Source organism: Phacochoerus africanus, chromosome 3 (genome assembly GCF_016906955.1).
Source record: "Phacochoerus africanus isolate WHEZ1 chromosome 3, ROS_Pafr_v1, whole genome shotgun sequence".
Lineage (NCBI taxonomy): Eukaryota > Metazoa > Chordata > Mammalia > Artiodactyla > Suidae > Phacochoerus > Phacochoerus africanus.
In genome coordinates, this window is record NC_062546.1 from 48,582,344 (window position 1) to 48,597,023 (window position 14,680).

At 40.9% G+C, this 14,680-nt stretch overlaps 1 protein-coding gene across 1 annotated transcript in view; it reads right to left on the reverse strand.

The window, feature by feature from the left end:
- Positions 1 to 2,362: 2,362 nt before the first annotated feature.
- Positions 2,363 to 14,680, reverse strand: part of CRLS1 (cardiolipin synthase 1) — a 29,842-nt gene continuing 17,524 nt past the window's right edge. The window contains 4 exon segments of the mRNA XM_047771697.1: positions 2,363 to 2,683; positions 4,501 to 4,592; positions 6,381 to 6,449; positions 8,313 to 8,398. Coding sequence (XP_047627653.1) covers positions 2,596 to 2,683; positions 4,501 to 4,592; positions 6,381 to 6,449; positions 8,313 to 8,398 — 335 coding nt within the window. The 3' untranslated portion in view covers positions 2,363 to 2,595.

The window sequence follows — 14,680 nt, forward strand, 5'->3', positions numbered from 1 at the left end:
CTGCGGATGCCAGCAGTCCTTGAGGTTTTGGACTTGCAGGTGCATCACTCATCAATGCTTCATTGTCCTGGGGCATTCTGTGTCCCCTTCCTCCTTCTTCCTTATCTTTTCTGCAGCCTCACGAGATATAACTGACTCATACAATTGTTTAAGATGTACAATGCAATGACTTGGTACTCCTGTATATCAGGAAATAATTACAGAAAGGTCAGTGAACATAACTGTCACCTCATATAATTACCCGTGTGTGTGTGTGTATGAGTGTGTGTGGTGAGAATTTTAAGACCTATTTTCTTCGCAACTTTCAAATATACAGTAAACTGTAGTCACCATGCTGTCTCCTGGGGACCCTTTAGCCCCAGAACTTATTCTAAGTGGAAGTTTGTACCATTTGACAACCTTCACTTATTCACTACCACACCCCTGGGAACCACCAACCTACTCTTTTTAGATTTCACTTATGCGATCATACTAAACTCTCTTATTTCACTTAGTATAATGCCTTCAGGGTCCATCCATGGTTTTACTTATTTATTTTTTCTTTCTTTCTCTTTGGGTCATCCCAGGGTTGGCCCAAGTTCCCGGGCGAAGAATCAGATCCCAGTTGTAACCTAAACCGCAACTGTGGCAACGCTGAATCCTTAACCCACTGTGCCCGGCTGGGGATGGAACCAGTGTCCCAGTGTTCCAAAGACGCCGCAATCCGGTTGCACCACAGCAGGAATTCCTGAATCATTTTTATGTGTTAATACTTAGCTGGTGCTCAGACATGCTCAGTGTGCCTTTTGGGTGGTCCAGCAAGGGGACTTCCACCTCAAGCCTCACTGCCTCTGAGGCTATTATGAGGAAGCTACAGAAGGTTCCAGAAGGGGGAATGGCCAGCCCCAAGCCACCCTTCTCTTCCCTCTCACCACCTTCCATCAGATTCTGCAGCAGTGTCCCTGGCTGCAGGCTTCAGTATTTTCCAAGCCAAGGGTGACTCAGCAGCTTATCTGGGGACAAGGAAGCCAGGACCAGCGGGGACACCCAACAAGTGACACACTGACCCAAGGATGCCACAACCCAGAGATGTGAATTTTGCTTCTAACTTCCCATTTTGACACAGCTCAATAGGCTATGTTTAGATAATCTCACTGTATGATTCCATATTACACCTGGGTTAGAACCCAGGACAATGAGTGGCACTAAGCCTCAACCAACAGGGAGCAACCAGCACCAACCACTGTCCTCCTTGTCCTCTCCCTGCATCTCAAAATCTCCTAAACATATCACTTGCACGTGCCAAGTGCAACAAGAATAAGGCTTTTAAGTCAGATGGTCTCAAACCAATTTTTTTTTTTTTTTTGTCCTCTAGGGCCGCACCAGCAGCATATGGAGGTTCCCAGGCTAGGGGTCGAATCAGAGCTGTAGCCGCCAGGCTATGCCAGAGCCACAGCAACGTGGGATCCAAGCTGTGTCTGTAACCGACACCACAGCTCATGGCAACGCCAGATCCTTAACCTACTGAGCGGGGACAGGGATCGAACCTGTTTCCACATTGATGCTAGTTAGATTCGTTAACTACTGAGCCACAACGGGAACGCCACAAACCAATTATTTTTATCACTTGCAAGTGCCAAGTGATATATCTCAATGGACTTTAGAATCAGAAAACTCAGGCAACAGCAGAGGAACACAGGATGCCATACAGAGAAACCAAGCTGAAGGTACACTTTTTTCAAGCTCTTTTATTCCTTTAACATCTTAACAAAAGAGTCCTCAAAGTTTAAAAAAAAAAAAAAACCTTTGAAAAATATACAGTTTCATATTATTTACATAACATTTGAGTACAGGTTCCAATATCATACAAACACTGTTACGTTAAGAGATACAGTGGGAAGGCATGATGTAACTTACTGCCTTTTTTATGGGTAACAGATATGTTTTCATTTTCCAACTACTTTGCTACTTATTTTCCTGATGCATAAACTATTAGGCACCTGAGAGGTTGGAAGACTTCTGAACATAAACTTCAACACCTTCTATTTTATTATTTCCAAAGTTTACTGCATTTTAAATCTCTTTAGTTTACTTCATCCACAACTAAAGCTACTTTTATTGTCATTACCTTAAACATTCAAATATTAACCACATGTACTGTTAATGTGTACACAGAACTAAAAATCCAACATAAAACTGTGTAGCCAAGTGTATTGGATGTATATTTAAATCCAGGTAATTCCTTGTGAATGATCTAAATTCTATTAAAGAGAAGTAGCAACTCTTCAGTTTCCATGCTCTAGGCTTTTCCTTTTTTAATGTATTAAAAAATGACACCAATTGGAATAATTGCTGCCTTATAAATTAATCAAGAAACCTAAGATAAAAAATTCTAAATTATAATTTTATTTGTATTTAAAATACATTGGAAATTCTGCATATGCCCATGATCAAGCTTATTTTCAATGCACATTACTTAAATTTTGATGACATGGTTTGTTCTGACAAGTCCTTTTTCAAGCTGAACACCAAAATAAGGGAACTCTATAGATTTTCACTGGCCCTGCCGCAGCTGATGATGTATATGGCTTCTTTGCGAATGATGATGGATGACTTTCATCTGCCTTTTATCACCTGAACAGTTTTCCGACCATAATGATAATAACTGTAAGCTGATGCAGCTGTGGTGAAAGCTGTAAAACACCTTTTATGGAAAGAAAGAAAGTTTAAAGTCTAAAAAAAATGGTAACAATAAGAATCATAAAGAATGTATTTAAAAGAGTTACTTAAAAGTAAAGAAGGCTGTGTTGGTGTAATTCTTTTTTTTTAAATAAGAATCAAAATATACTGCCTTTTTTTTTTTTGTCTTTTTAGGGGCACACCCGTGGCGTATGGAAGTTCCCAGGCTAGGGGTCAAATTGGAGTTGCAGCCACAGCCACAGCCACAGCAACACTAGATCCAAGCTGCACCTGCAACCTACACCACAGCTCATGGCAACTCCAGGTCCTTATAACCCACTGAACAGGGCCAGGGATCAAACGTGCTTCTTCATGGATACTAGTCTGGTTCATTACAGCTGAGCCACAACAGGAACTCGCTAAAAATATTGTCAAGGTCAGCAGACAATATAATTGTTAAAATATTGGAGAAAATGTTAAAAATCCAGTTTCTATATTTGGATTGCTTCATAAATGCCTTACATTCTTGGAGTTCCTGTTGTGGCAAAGCAGAAACAAATCTGACTAGGAACCATGAGGTTGCTGGTTCGATCCCTGGCTTCCCTCAGTGGGTTAAGGATCTGGCATTGCCATGAGCTGTGGTATAGGTTGCAGATGCGCCTGAGATCTGATGTTGCTGTGGCGGAGGCCCCTAGCCTGGGAACCTCCATTTGCCTCTGGTGTGGCCCTAAAAAACAAAAAAAAAACCACCCCAAAAAAAGTACATTCTTATACATATCACTTTAAAAGAAGCAGAAAATGAAAATCAGAGAGGTTGTATTATGTAGTTTTTTGCAAGAAAGAAAAATTCCCCCTGAAAAGGTGTTGGGCTATAATCAGAAGATATAGGATGAATCAGAATGAATGTGCAGTTATATTTTAGAAAATAAAATGTTTAGAATGTATATCATTTTCAAAGATTTTTTTTTTGTCTTTTTGCCATTTCTTGGGCCGCTTCTGTGGCATATGGAGATTCCCAGGCTAGGGGTTGAATCGGAGCTGTAGCCACCGGCCTACACCAGAGCCACAGCAATGCGGGATCCCAGCTGCATCTGCAACCTACACCACAGCTCACAGCAATGCCAGATCCTTAACCCACTGAGCAAGGCCAGGGATCGACCCGCAACCTCATGGTTCCTAGTCAGATTCATTAACCACTGAGCCACGATGGGAACTCCTTCAAAGTTTTTTTTTTAGCTTAACTGACTTTAGTTAACCATTTCTGGCTCAGACTGTATCAAGCAAAATTTTAATTATCAGGTTAAAAGTATAGTAAAATACAGTGCTTCAATTATCAGTGTGGCACATCTGGTCTAAAGATTGAATCTGACATATTTTTAAGGCTATACATAACCTCAATAAAATAAAACTCCAACTTCCTCTCCCATCTGCCCCTTCACTAGGCTAGGCACACTCCTACACGTCTAACTTGTAAGGAATCAGATTCAGGGTCTGTCTTTCACCAGAACGCCCTCCCCTCAGGCTCTCTCCACTAATACCACATGGCTCAAATGCCACTTCCTCCCCAAGTTTCCCTCTTCCTACCTGGAAGTATCTTTCCCTTCCTTGAAGCCCCAACATATTATCAGTACCTCTCATCCCTTCTAACTTGTAAGAAAGCTCCTGTAACTTCTACATCTTATACTTGATAGTAAGCTTTTAAAAAATGACATCAGTCATAAAATATAGCTCACAGCTTTACCCAGTGTTTAATAAACATGACTAAGAACAAAGTAATTCTAGGACTGTCACAATAAGTCATTTTGTTGACATTCTCAGGGAGTGATTCTAAGTGAAGCTCACCACAGGATTTGAAGATAAATGCTGTCAGCATAATTGAAAACTGGAGCTGCCAAAGAAGCCGCCACCAAGATTAACTGGACTGCTGTGTTTACCTAAAAAAAAGAAATCATAAATGAACAGTACCAACCTGATCCTGTTTCAAGGTTATGAGAGTGAGGCAGAAGCCATCGCAGGGTAACACAGCAGGCCCTCAGCATGCTTGATGTAATATCCCTGCCAAAGAAGCTGGCATTCACACAAAAGGGGGAACTTCCCAGAACCCAGATTTCCTGGCACTTCATCCAGTGCTTCTTTCACTTGCCTACCTGTCAAAACTATGAGGTCAGAAAATGGAAATGCATTAACCTCCATAAAAGAGGCTCTCTGGAGGAAATGATTAGGTTTCCCTACCCTAAAAGACAGCATGGCGGAGAAAAGGAAGAAAACAGAACCAAGAAGATGCTCTGAAAGCATTCTGGGGAAGCAGGCAATATATGAACCTGTGGATGATATGTCTAGAGAAGCAGCTATGCTCTACCATCCATTTTGCAGCCAAATTACGAGGATCCCACCCCATTAAAAAAAAATAAGTAATAGCAGTTCCCGTCGTGGCGCAGCGGAAATGAATCCAAGTAGGAACCATGATGTTGCAGGTTCGATCCCTGGGTTAAGGATCCGGCATTGCCGTGAGCTGTGGTGTAGGCCGGCAGCTACAGCTCTGATTAGACCCCTAGCCTGGGAACCTCCATATGCTACAGCAACAGCCCTAAAAAGACAAAAAAAAAAGTAATAGAAATTGTCTGGAGAACTTCTTGCAAGACCAAGGAGATGAGACATTTGTCCCTGGCACCTCTTTATGCCACTTCCTATAAAGTGCTACACTCCAACTATTGTACTTGATACAAATATAAGTCAAATAAGTAAATAACAAAGTAAATAATCAACCCACATCTGTAGGTAAAAATTCACTTCAAGGAGTTTCTGATTTAAGAGCAATCGTCTCTCTGTCCCAAAGATGACCGGCACCCCTAACCTGTTAAACCTCTGTCACGGAGTTCTAGTCGTGGCGCAGTGGAAACGAATCCAAGTAGGAACCATGAGGTTGTGGGTTCAATCCCTGGCCTTGCTCAGTGGGTTAAGGATCCGGTGTCATCGTGAGCTGCGGTACAGATCACAGACTAGGCTTGGCTCTGGTGTTGCTGTGGCTGTGGTATAGGCCAGCAACTATAGCTCCGAGTAGACCCCTAGGCCTGGGAACCTCCATATGCCAGAGGCAAGGTACTAAAAAGCCAAAAAACAAAACAAAACAAAACAAAACAAACACCTCTGTCACAAGGGATGGAGCAAAAAGAATTATGAAAGCAAACTTGCCTACTAGTGAAACAAATGAGCCTTGAGAGGCATCAATAGTGTCCTCTCTGTGTGCAAAGACTGGTACAGGAAAACAGAGGGACAGCTGTAGGAGTTATTTATTTGTGAATAAAACTTTCTATCCCTTTCCATGTAATAATCAATCCTGAAAATAAAAGAACCTTAATATATGTGGTGTTTTCACCCTAGGGCGGGGTGAATAGTGAAACCAGAAAGGAATGTTCACAATCCCTCTGTGTCTCAATCAATATGCAATTACATTTTCACATTCTCCACCTCCCCTATAAATGGTGGCTCTAATACCTCACTCAGAAACTTAAATTCTCAGACCACCAACACAAAGCAAAACATTTATACTAAAGATTCAGAAAGCCTGGAAGACAAAAGAATTGGGTTAGTGACCCCACTTCCTATCCTCTAGAGTCAATTCATTAAAATTTGTCATTTTTGCTGTTCCAAACTGAGGTTTAGATTCATTATAAAAACCCACAAGGGAAAAATAATTTAAAAGGACATTACATGTCTCTTACCTTGCTGATGAAGGTTGGTTTTAACCTAGCAGTGGCATAGCAAGGATTGAAATACTTAGAAAGTGTTCGCTGGCAGAGGACAAAAAAAAAAAAAAAAAGTTTATTCAATTTATTGTTCAAGTTTAAAATACATTTTGTTATATGTAGCAGTTAATGTATATGTATATCACATGCCTGGCTATAGGCTAGATAAACCCTTTAACTGCATCTTCTATTATACTAAATGAGTAATAACTACATTCTTTATAAATCATACAGAGTACTGCAAATACATTTTTTAATTTACAGATTTCTCAATTCCTATAAAATTGTAACACAATAGTTAGTTATCATAAAGCCTGCTTGACTACATTTTAGGCTCAACAAATCTCCCTTATCACTATTCTCTTTATAGGCTAAAAAAACCAAAATGAATAATGCTGCCATTTTCACTGAGCTGGGAACCAAAAGATGAGGTTGTTATGCTCATGAGGTGCTTATAAATTATGCTATTCATACCTGCTCAAATATCTGCAGAATGAACAAGCACGCAAACAACCCACTCCATGCTCATGAAACTGTGATTTTAAAAAACAGTTTTTAGAGTTCCCGTTGTGGAGCAACAGGATCAGTGGCATCTCTGCAACACCAGGATACAGGTTTGATGCCAGCCGGCACAATGGGTTAAAGGATCCAGCATCGCAACCGTGGCTTGCATCTAGTCCTGGCCCAGGAACTCCATATGTATGCCTAAGGGCAGCCCCCCCAAAAATATATTAAAAAATAAAAACGAGAAGTTCCTGTTGTGGCTCAGGCGTTAATGAATCTGACTGGGAACCATGAGGTCGAGGGTTCGATCCCTGGCCTCGCTCAGTGGGTTAAGGATCTGGCATGGCTGTGAGCTGTGGTGTAGGCCAGCAGCTGTACCTCTGATTAGACCCCTAGCCTTGGAACCTCCATATGCTGCGGGAGTCAGCCCTAGAAAAGACAAGAAAATAAAAAAATTAAAATAAATAAAAAATAAATAAAAATGAGTTCTAGATAATCTACAGCAGAAGCTAAACTAGATAGGAAAGGGTGCTTAGTTACATAAAACACTCCTAAGAGTTTGCTGCTAGGTTCAAGGATAGCTAGTCTGAGTTTTATGGGCTACCATCTAAAACAATTTTGACTTAAACAAAGACACGATTAATTACTCATATATATATATATATATATTCACTGAACAACTACCATTCAAGATGACAGTTTTATTTAAATTTCCAGTAAGTGGACTGAATAAATGTTATAAATTATTCCCACAGACTTATGGGTACATACTACAGTATATGGAATGGATGGGTAACAGGGACCTACTGAATAGCACTGGGAAATCTGCTTGGTGCTTTGTGGTACCCTAAAAGGGAGATGAATCTCAAAGGGAATGAATGTATGTATATGCATAACTGGTTTACTTTGCTGTACACCTGAAACTAACATGGCTCTGTGGCATAAGTATACTCCAATAAAATTTATTAAAAAAATAAAGCAGGAGCTCCCATTACGGCTCAAAGGTAACAAACCCAACTAGTATCCATGAGGACACAGGTTTGATTCCTGGCCTTTCTCAGTGGGTTAAAGGATTCCTTTCTCAGTGGGTTAAAGGATTTGGCATTGCCATGAGCTGTGACATATGCAGGTCACAGACAGGGCTCTGATTCTGTGTTGCTGTGGCTGTGGTGCAGGCTGGCAGCTGTAGCTCCAATTGGACCCCTAGCCTGGGAACTTCCACATGCCACAGGTGAGGCCCTAAAAAGACAAATAAAATAAAATAAAATAAAAATAAAATAAATAAAATAAAAAAAAATTATCCCCATAAAGTGAAACTCAATACGCAATAGCAATTTTTTTTCTTTTGCCTTAAGTTATATGTAATACTAAAAAAAACCATTTTTTTTTTTTAAACAAACTCACCGGTGTTGGAAGAGTTCGATATCTGACATAAAAAACAGCAGCAATCAACATTATATCTCTTGAAATTATCATATAAGTAAGTGGAACTGAAAATCAAATATAAAACAACTTTGATTGGGATTTGGAAAATTATTAAAAGATTACACATACAATGGAGTCTAAGTAAAAATTTATAATAAACACTTCTTATTCAAGCCTGTTTTAGGATCCTTATAGTGAACCACTGATTTTTAACCTTTAACTTGCCTCTTTAACCTGTCTTCAAAACAAGGTGAAAGACAAACTTTGGCTTTTTCCTTGGGGGGAAAGGGAGTGCTGCACCTGGCAGCATGCAGAAGTTTCCAGGCCAGAGATCAAACCTGCACCACAGCTCTAACAATGCTGGATCCTTAACCTGCTGAGCCATGAAGGAACTCCCCGATTACGGCTTTTAAAGTCTCTGTCTGCTTTTCAGAATACCGATCCTCTCATCTCTTTTTATATCTTCTTCCCCCTGCATACGTTTTTAAATTGCAATTACCAGTGTCAGCTCTACTCGGACCTCACTATCTCCTTTGTTACTTCCCAACTTTGTGAGTCTGGAAAAGGATCACTATGCTCACTATAACTACATGGAATGAGATGGTAAACAGGTTGGAAAAGATGTTGGGACTCAAACAATTCTGGCATCTTAGGAACTCTGGCTGCTTGCTTCTGTATTCTAGATTATTTTATGAACAGTAAAATTTGCTACATGTACCACTTGTGGAGAAGCAAAACATTTTCATTTTTGCCTGGCCAGTTCCTATCCAGGCAATTGTTATTTTTTCTTCTGCTCATTCATTCAATGAATTCTAATTAAATATGAATTCAACTTGATAGTCTTCTTATTACCCCTAAGATTCTAGAACGTGTCCCTAGAGCCAGAGCCAGAACCAGTAAAAAGACATTTTAAATGGATACCCAAGGAACTCCTGCTCCCTTGTTGAGTGAGAATGGGAGGGCAGAGGTCTTGTTTCACTTTACCTCCCTCCATGTTGAAGGAAGTTTTAACCATGAATATATACTTTTATTAGGACAAAATATTTTTTAAAAAGTGGGAGTTCCTATTGCGACTCAGTAGGTTAAGGCCCTGACTTAGTCCTCTGTGAGGATGCAGATTTGATCTCTGGCTTCACTCAGTGTGTTAAGGATCCAGCACTGCCAGAAGCTGTGGCCACAGGTCACAGACACAGCTCAGATTCATGTATTGCCATGGCTGTGGCATAGGCCTGCAGCTGTAGCTCTGATCTGACCCCTAGCCCAGGAACTTCCATATGCCAGAGGTACGGCCATAAGAAGCAAAAAGAAAAAAAGGAACAAGAAAAAGGAAAAAATCTTGAGGCTAACACTTAGTTCGAATTGTTTAAATTACTCAAATAAAGGAATCATGCACATCCCTTCCATAATATTTTCAAACAGTTCTTTCTGCATTACTTTTAAGGCTATATTTATGGTCCCCTCCAATTTTGACATTCTACTGGTTTAGCAACTTAAAAATCTCACTAACTATACATTTAAAACTTAAATCTCTGCTGGTTGTGGCTACTTAAGCATTGATCCTTGGCCTAGTAGTCAATGACAAGACTATTTCAAAGAGAAAATGCTTATCCACTCAAGTTATGGCATTTGGAGCACATAGAAGACTTGGTTGTATGAGACAAGTAACAAAAAAAGGTAGCTAATATTTTTAGGAGGATTTTTGTGCCTGTAAACCAAATTTTTCTATAGTAATCAGTTGGCAAAATCAAATTAACCAGATTTTAAAATGCAGCAAACTCGGAGTTCCCATCATAGCTCAGTGGTTAACGGACCCGACTAACATCCATGAGGATGCAGGTTCGATCCCTAGCCTCGATTCTGGTGTTGCTGTGAGCTGTGGTGTAGGTCGCAGAGGGGGGCTCGGATCCAGAGTGGCTGTGGCTGTGGCTGTGGCTGTGATGTAGGCCAGTGGCTGCAGCTCTGATTCGATCCCTAGCCTGGGAACTTCCATATGCTGCAGCTGCAGCCCTAAAAAACAAACAACAACAACAACAACAACAACAAAAATGCAGCAAACTCATACAAATTACATAAACATAACATTAGAAGAAAACAAACACCTGTTATTGTAGTTTGTCACCACAGGGTGAAAAAGAATATCACTTAATCCTAAATAAGAGGTTCTGCAGAAGAGCAGGTGAGGCAATTTCACAGCCTGCAAAGCCTTGGGTTCTAATTCTATTAATGACCGAAATTACCATTTATTGAGCATCTGGCACTACTTAAACATTTTATACGTAACATGTCACTTAATCCCCAAATGAGCTAAATGAGAACCATCATTATTTCCAATTTACTCATAGAAAACAAGCCTCAAGTAGATTATATAACCTGGCCAAAGTCATCTATTAATAATACTGCCAGGAATGCATCTTTGGACTCAGTTTACCATCTGTAACAGTCTGGAGGAAAGAACTGTTTACAAAACCAGGGTTCCTCAAACTGATTTCATTATAGAATCACCTGGGCACAGCTTTGTAAAAGCACAGATGACAGTTCCCTGGGTGTTCTCAAGCAAAGCCAGCCTGCAACCGGGCTGTACCAGGTGATCTTTAAGGCCTCTGCCAAATTGCAGCCTGTATACAGACAGGTGCTCACTTTGACTTTGGGGGCAATTTTATCCAGTTCCCTGGCTTTTGAATCTTCTAACTATTCCTGCCTTCTCTCTCTGCCTTCCCTTTCCTTTTCTTCCAGGGCTAAAACAGCTTTCCTTTGATCTGTAGAAGTCTGATAGTGTGTTAGTGGGGTATAAAATGTGACAGGGACTGCTCCAAGGCTTTCCTCCCTATTTGCTAACTCTGAAATACAGTTTCAACAACAAGGAGGTACACCTTGGACAAATTTTATTAGTGTTCAAGAGAATGAAATCAAGTCATTTTATGCAGAATTGATCACTATCAATTGAACTGAAAATAATAAATCTGGAGTTCCCTTCGTAGCTCAGTGGTTAATGAATCTGACTAGGAACCTTGAGGTCGTGGGTTCGATCCTGGCCTTGCTCAGTGGGTTAAGGATCTGGCATTGCCATAAGCTGTGGTCCCAGACATGGCTCGGATCCTGTGTTGCTGTGGCTCTGGCATAGGCTGGCAGCTACAGCTCCGATTAGATCCCTGGCCTGGGAACCTCCATATGCCGTGGGTGCGGCCCTCAAAAAGACAAAAAAAAGAAAGAAAGAAAATAATAAACCTGGAGTTCCCATTGTGGTTCAGCAGAAACAAACCCAACTGGTATCCGTGAGGATGTGGGTTCGATCCCTGGCCTCACTCAGTGGGTTAAGGATCTAGCGTTGCCATAGCTGTGGTGTAGGTCACAGATGCAGCTCAGGTCCCGCATTGCTGTGGCTGTGGATTAGCTGACAGCTGTAGCTCAGATTCAAGCCCTAGCCTGGGAACTTCCATATGCTCTATTTGTGGCCCAAAAAAAAAAAAAAAAAAAGGGAAGAAAATAATAAATTTAACACACAGTCAGACTCATTTGTTTGTATTTTTTATGGTTATTTTCATACAACAAGAGCAGACTTGAGCAGCTGAAACAAAGACCACATGGCCCACAAAGTTGGAAATGTTTACTATCTGGTCTTTACAGAAAAAGTTTGCCAACCTTTGTTCTACATGTTAATCTTTAAACTAGGACCTCCTTCAATCCCTAAGGAACAGAGAGAGATCTCCTATCTACAGAACAGAGCTAAAACTACTAAGCATTCAGGGCCATGCCTGGTCCCTGCCTGTTCACCCTAGAGAGAAGCACACCACCCAACAATTTCTACCAATGTCTAGAGAGCACCCAATTAACAGTTTATGAAGTGAGCTGCTAAGGATCACCAGACATTAGCAGTCTCCATCAGGAAAGAGGGGCCAAAACAAACCCAAATAAAATGAAATTAGAAAGAAAAGAGATACAATGTAGGGGTTCAAAAAAAAAAATACGTGCGCACGTGCACACACACACACCAGAAAATCTATCCTGAAATGATGATATTCACCTATGAAGTAAGTTTTTTAAAAAAGAACACAGAACAATCATTTAAATTAAAAAATGATAGCAATAAAAATGTCAAAAGAGGAAGTGACAAAGTTGGGGAACTCTCCCAGAAAGAGGACAGTTTCCAGAAAGAACATAAGGGAGAAATTTTCAGAACTAAAGCATTAAGTTCTCAGACTGAAAGGGCCTATTTGGTATCCAGCACAGTGGAAGAGAGACTCCCTACAAACTGGTAGGATCTAGAACATACACCATTGTAAAATTTCAGACCTACAAGGAAAATGAAAAGATTCTGCGGTTCAGTTGCCATTAACACCTGACTAGGTAATAATCCTCTTCACCTGGAGAAGAACATTTAAAAAAAATCTTGAAAGTGAAAAGCTTACAAGATGCTAAGAAAGTATCAGGCTGTTAAAGAATGAGAACTCAGGAAAATAAGCCTTGACGCTAAGTCACTGTCCCTGCTGCTAGGGGAGTAAACTACAAAGCTGCATAAGGGTTCCGGTAGCCTTATGAGGGCAGGGGAAGAGCAGTCAAAGGCCAGAGCCCTCAGGTCAGGTGGCAATAAACCACCTCTAAGCTTTCCTTTTTTTTTTTTTTTTGCTTTTTTAGGGTCACACCCACGGCATATGGAGGTTCCCAGGCTAGGGATCAAATCAGAGCCACAGCTGCTGGCCACAACCACAGCCAACACAGGATCTGAGCCATGTCTGCAACCTACACCACAGCTCACAGCAACGCTGGATCCTTAACCCACCGAGTGCAGCCAGGAATTTAAACTGCAACCTCATAGTTACTAGTTGAATTCGTTTCTGCTTTAAGCTGGGATCTGAACAACTATTTCCACAGTGTCGGGAGAGGAGATGGCCCCCAGCAAACTAAGTCTTAAAGGAATGTCTCATCATTTGGCCATCTAGGTGGTCCCAGACTATTAGCATTCCTAGACACTAGGCAGAACTGAACAAAAAAAATCTCTGGAGAGTGATGCCATCATCAAAATATTCCTCCAAATTATTTTTCAAATATTAACACAATGTCAAAACAGTTATAAATAACCAAAGGAGTTCCCGTTGTGGCTCAGTGGTTAACGAATCCGACTAGGAACCATGAGGTTGCGGGTTCGATCCCTGGCCTTGCTCAGTTGGGTTAAGAATCTGGTGTAGGTGTGAGCTGTGGTATAGGTTGCAGACGCGGCTCGGATCCCGTGTTGCTGTGGCTCTGGCGTAGGCCGACGGCTATGGCTCCAATTTGAGCAGTAGCCTGGGAACCTCCATATGCCACGGGAGCGGTCCAAGAACATGGCAAAAGTACCCCAAAAAATAAAATTAAAATAACCAAAGACGGGGAGTTCCTCAGCAGGTTATAAACCCGACTAGTATCCATGAGGACCTGGGTTTGATCCCTGGCCTCACTCAATGGGTTAAGGATCTGGTGTTTCCATGAGCTATGGTGTAGGTTGTAGACTTGGCTCGGCTTGGAGTTGCCATGGCTGTGGTGTAGGCCAGCAGGTGCAGCTCCAATTTGACCCCTTCCATATGCCACAGGTGTGGCCCTGAAAAGAAAAAAAAAAACAAAATTTATTTTAAAAAAGCTGATTTCCTAGTACAACAATGGTAGTGAATAGACAATTGCATGGTACTTTAAGTGTGCTGAAAAAAAAATTATTATCAGCCTAGAATGCTGTACACAACGAACATATCCTTTAAGAATAAAGGCAAACTCAGACAAATACTACATCACTAACATGTGGAATCTAAAAGGAAAAAAAAAAGTTAAACTCACAGAAATAGTAGGAAATAGAGGTTGGTAAAAGGGTATAACTTTCAGGTAGTTCCCGTCATGGCGCAGTGGTTAACGAATCTGACTAGGAACCATGACCCCTGGCCTCGCTCAGTAGGCTAAGGATCCGGCATTGCCATGAGCTGTGGAGTAGGTTGCAGACGTGGCTCGGATCCCGCGTTGCTGTGGCTGTGGTGTAGGCCGGCGGCTACAGCTCCAATTCAACCCCTAGTCTGGGAACCTCCATATGCCATGGAAGCGGCCCTAGAAAAAAGGCAAAAAGACAAAAAAAAAAGGATATAAACTTTCAATTTTTAAGATGACTATGATCTGAGGATTTAATATATAAAATAGTGACTACAGTTGATAACAGTGTACTGTGTAACTGGAACTTAAATGTCCTCGCACAGAAAAAAAAAAGAATAAAGTCAAAATAAAAAATATTTTCAGAGAAACAAAGACAAGGATGTACCACTAGGAGACCTGTATTAACAGAATTTCTAAAGATATATCTTAGACAAAAGAAAAATGATTCCCAGTGGAATGTC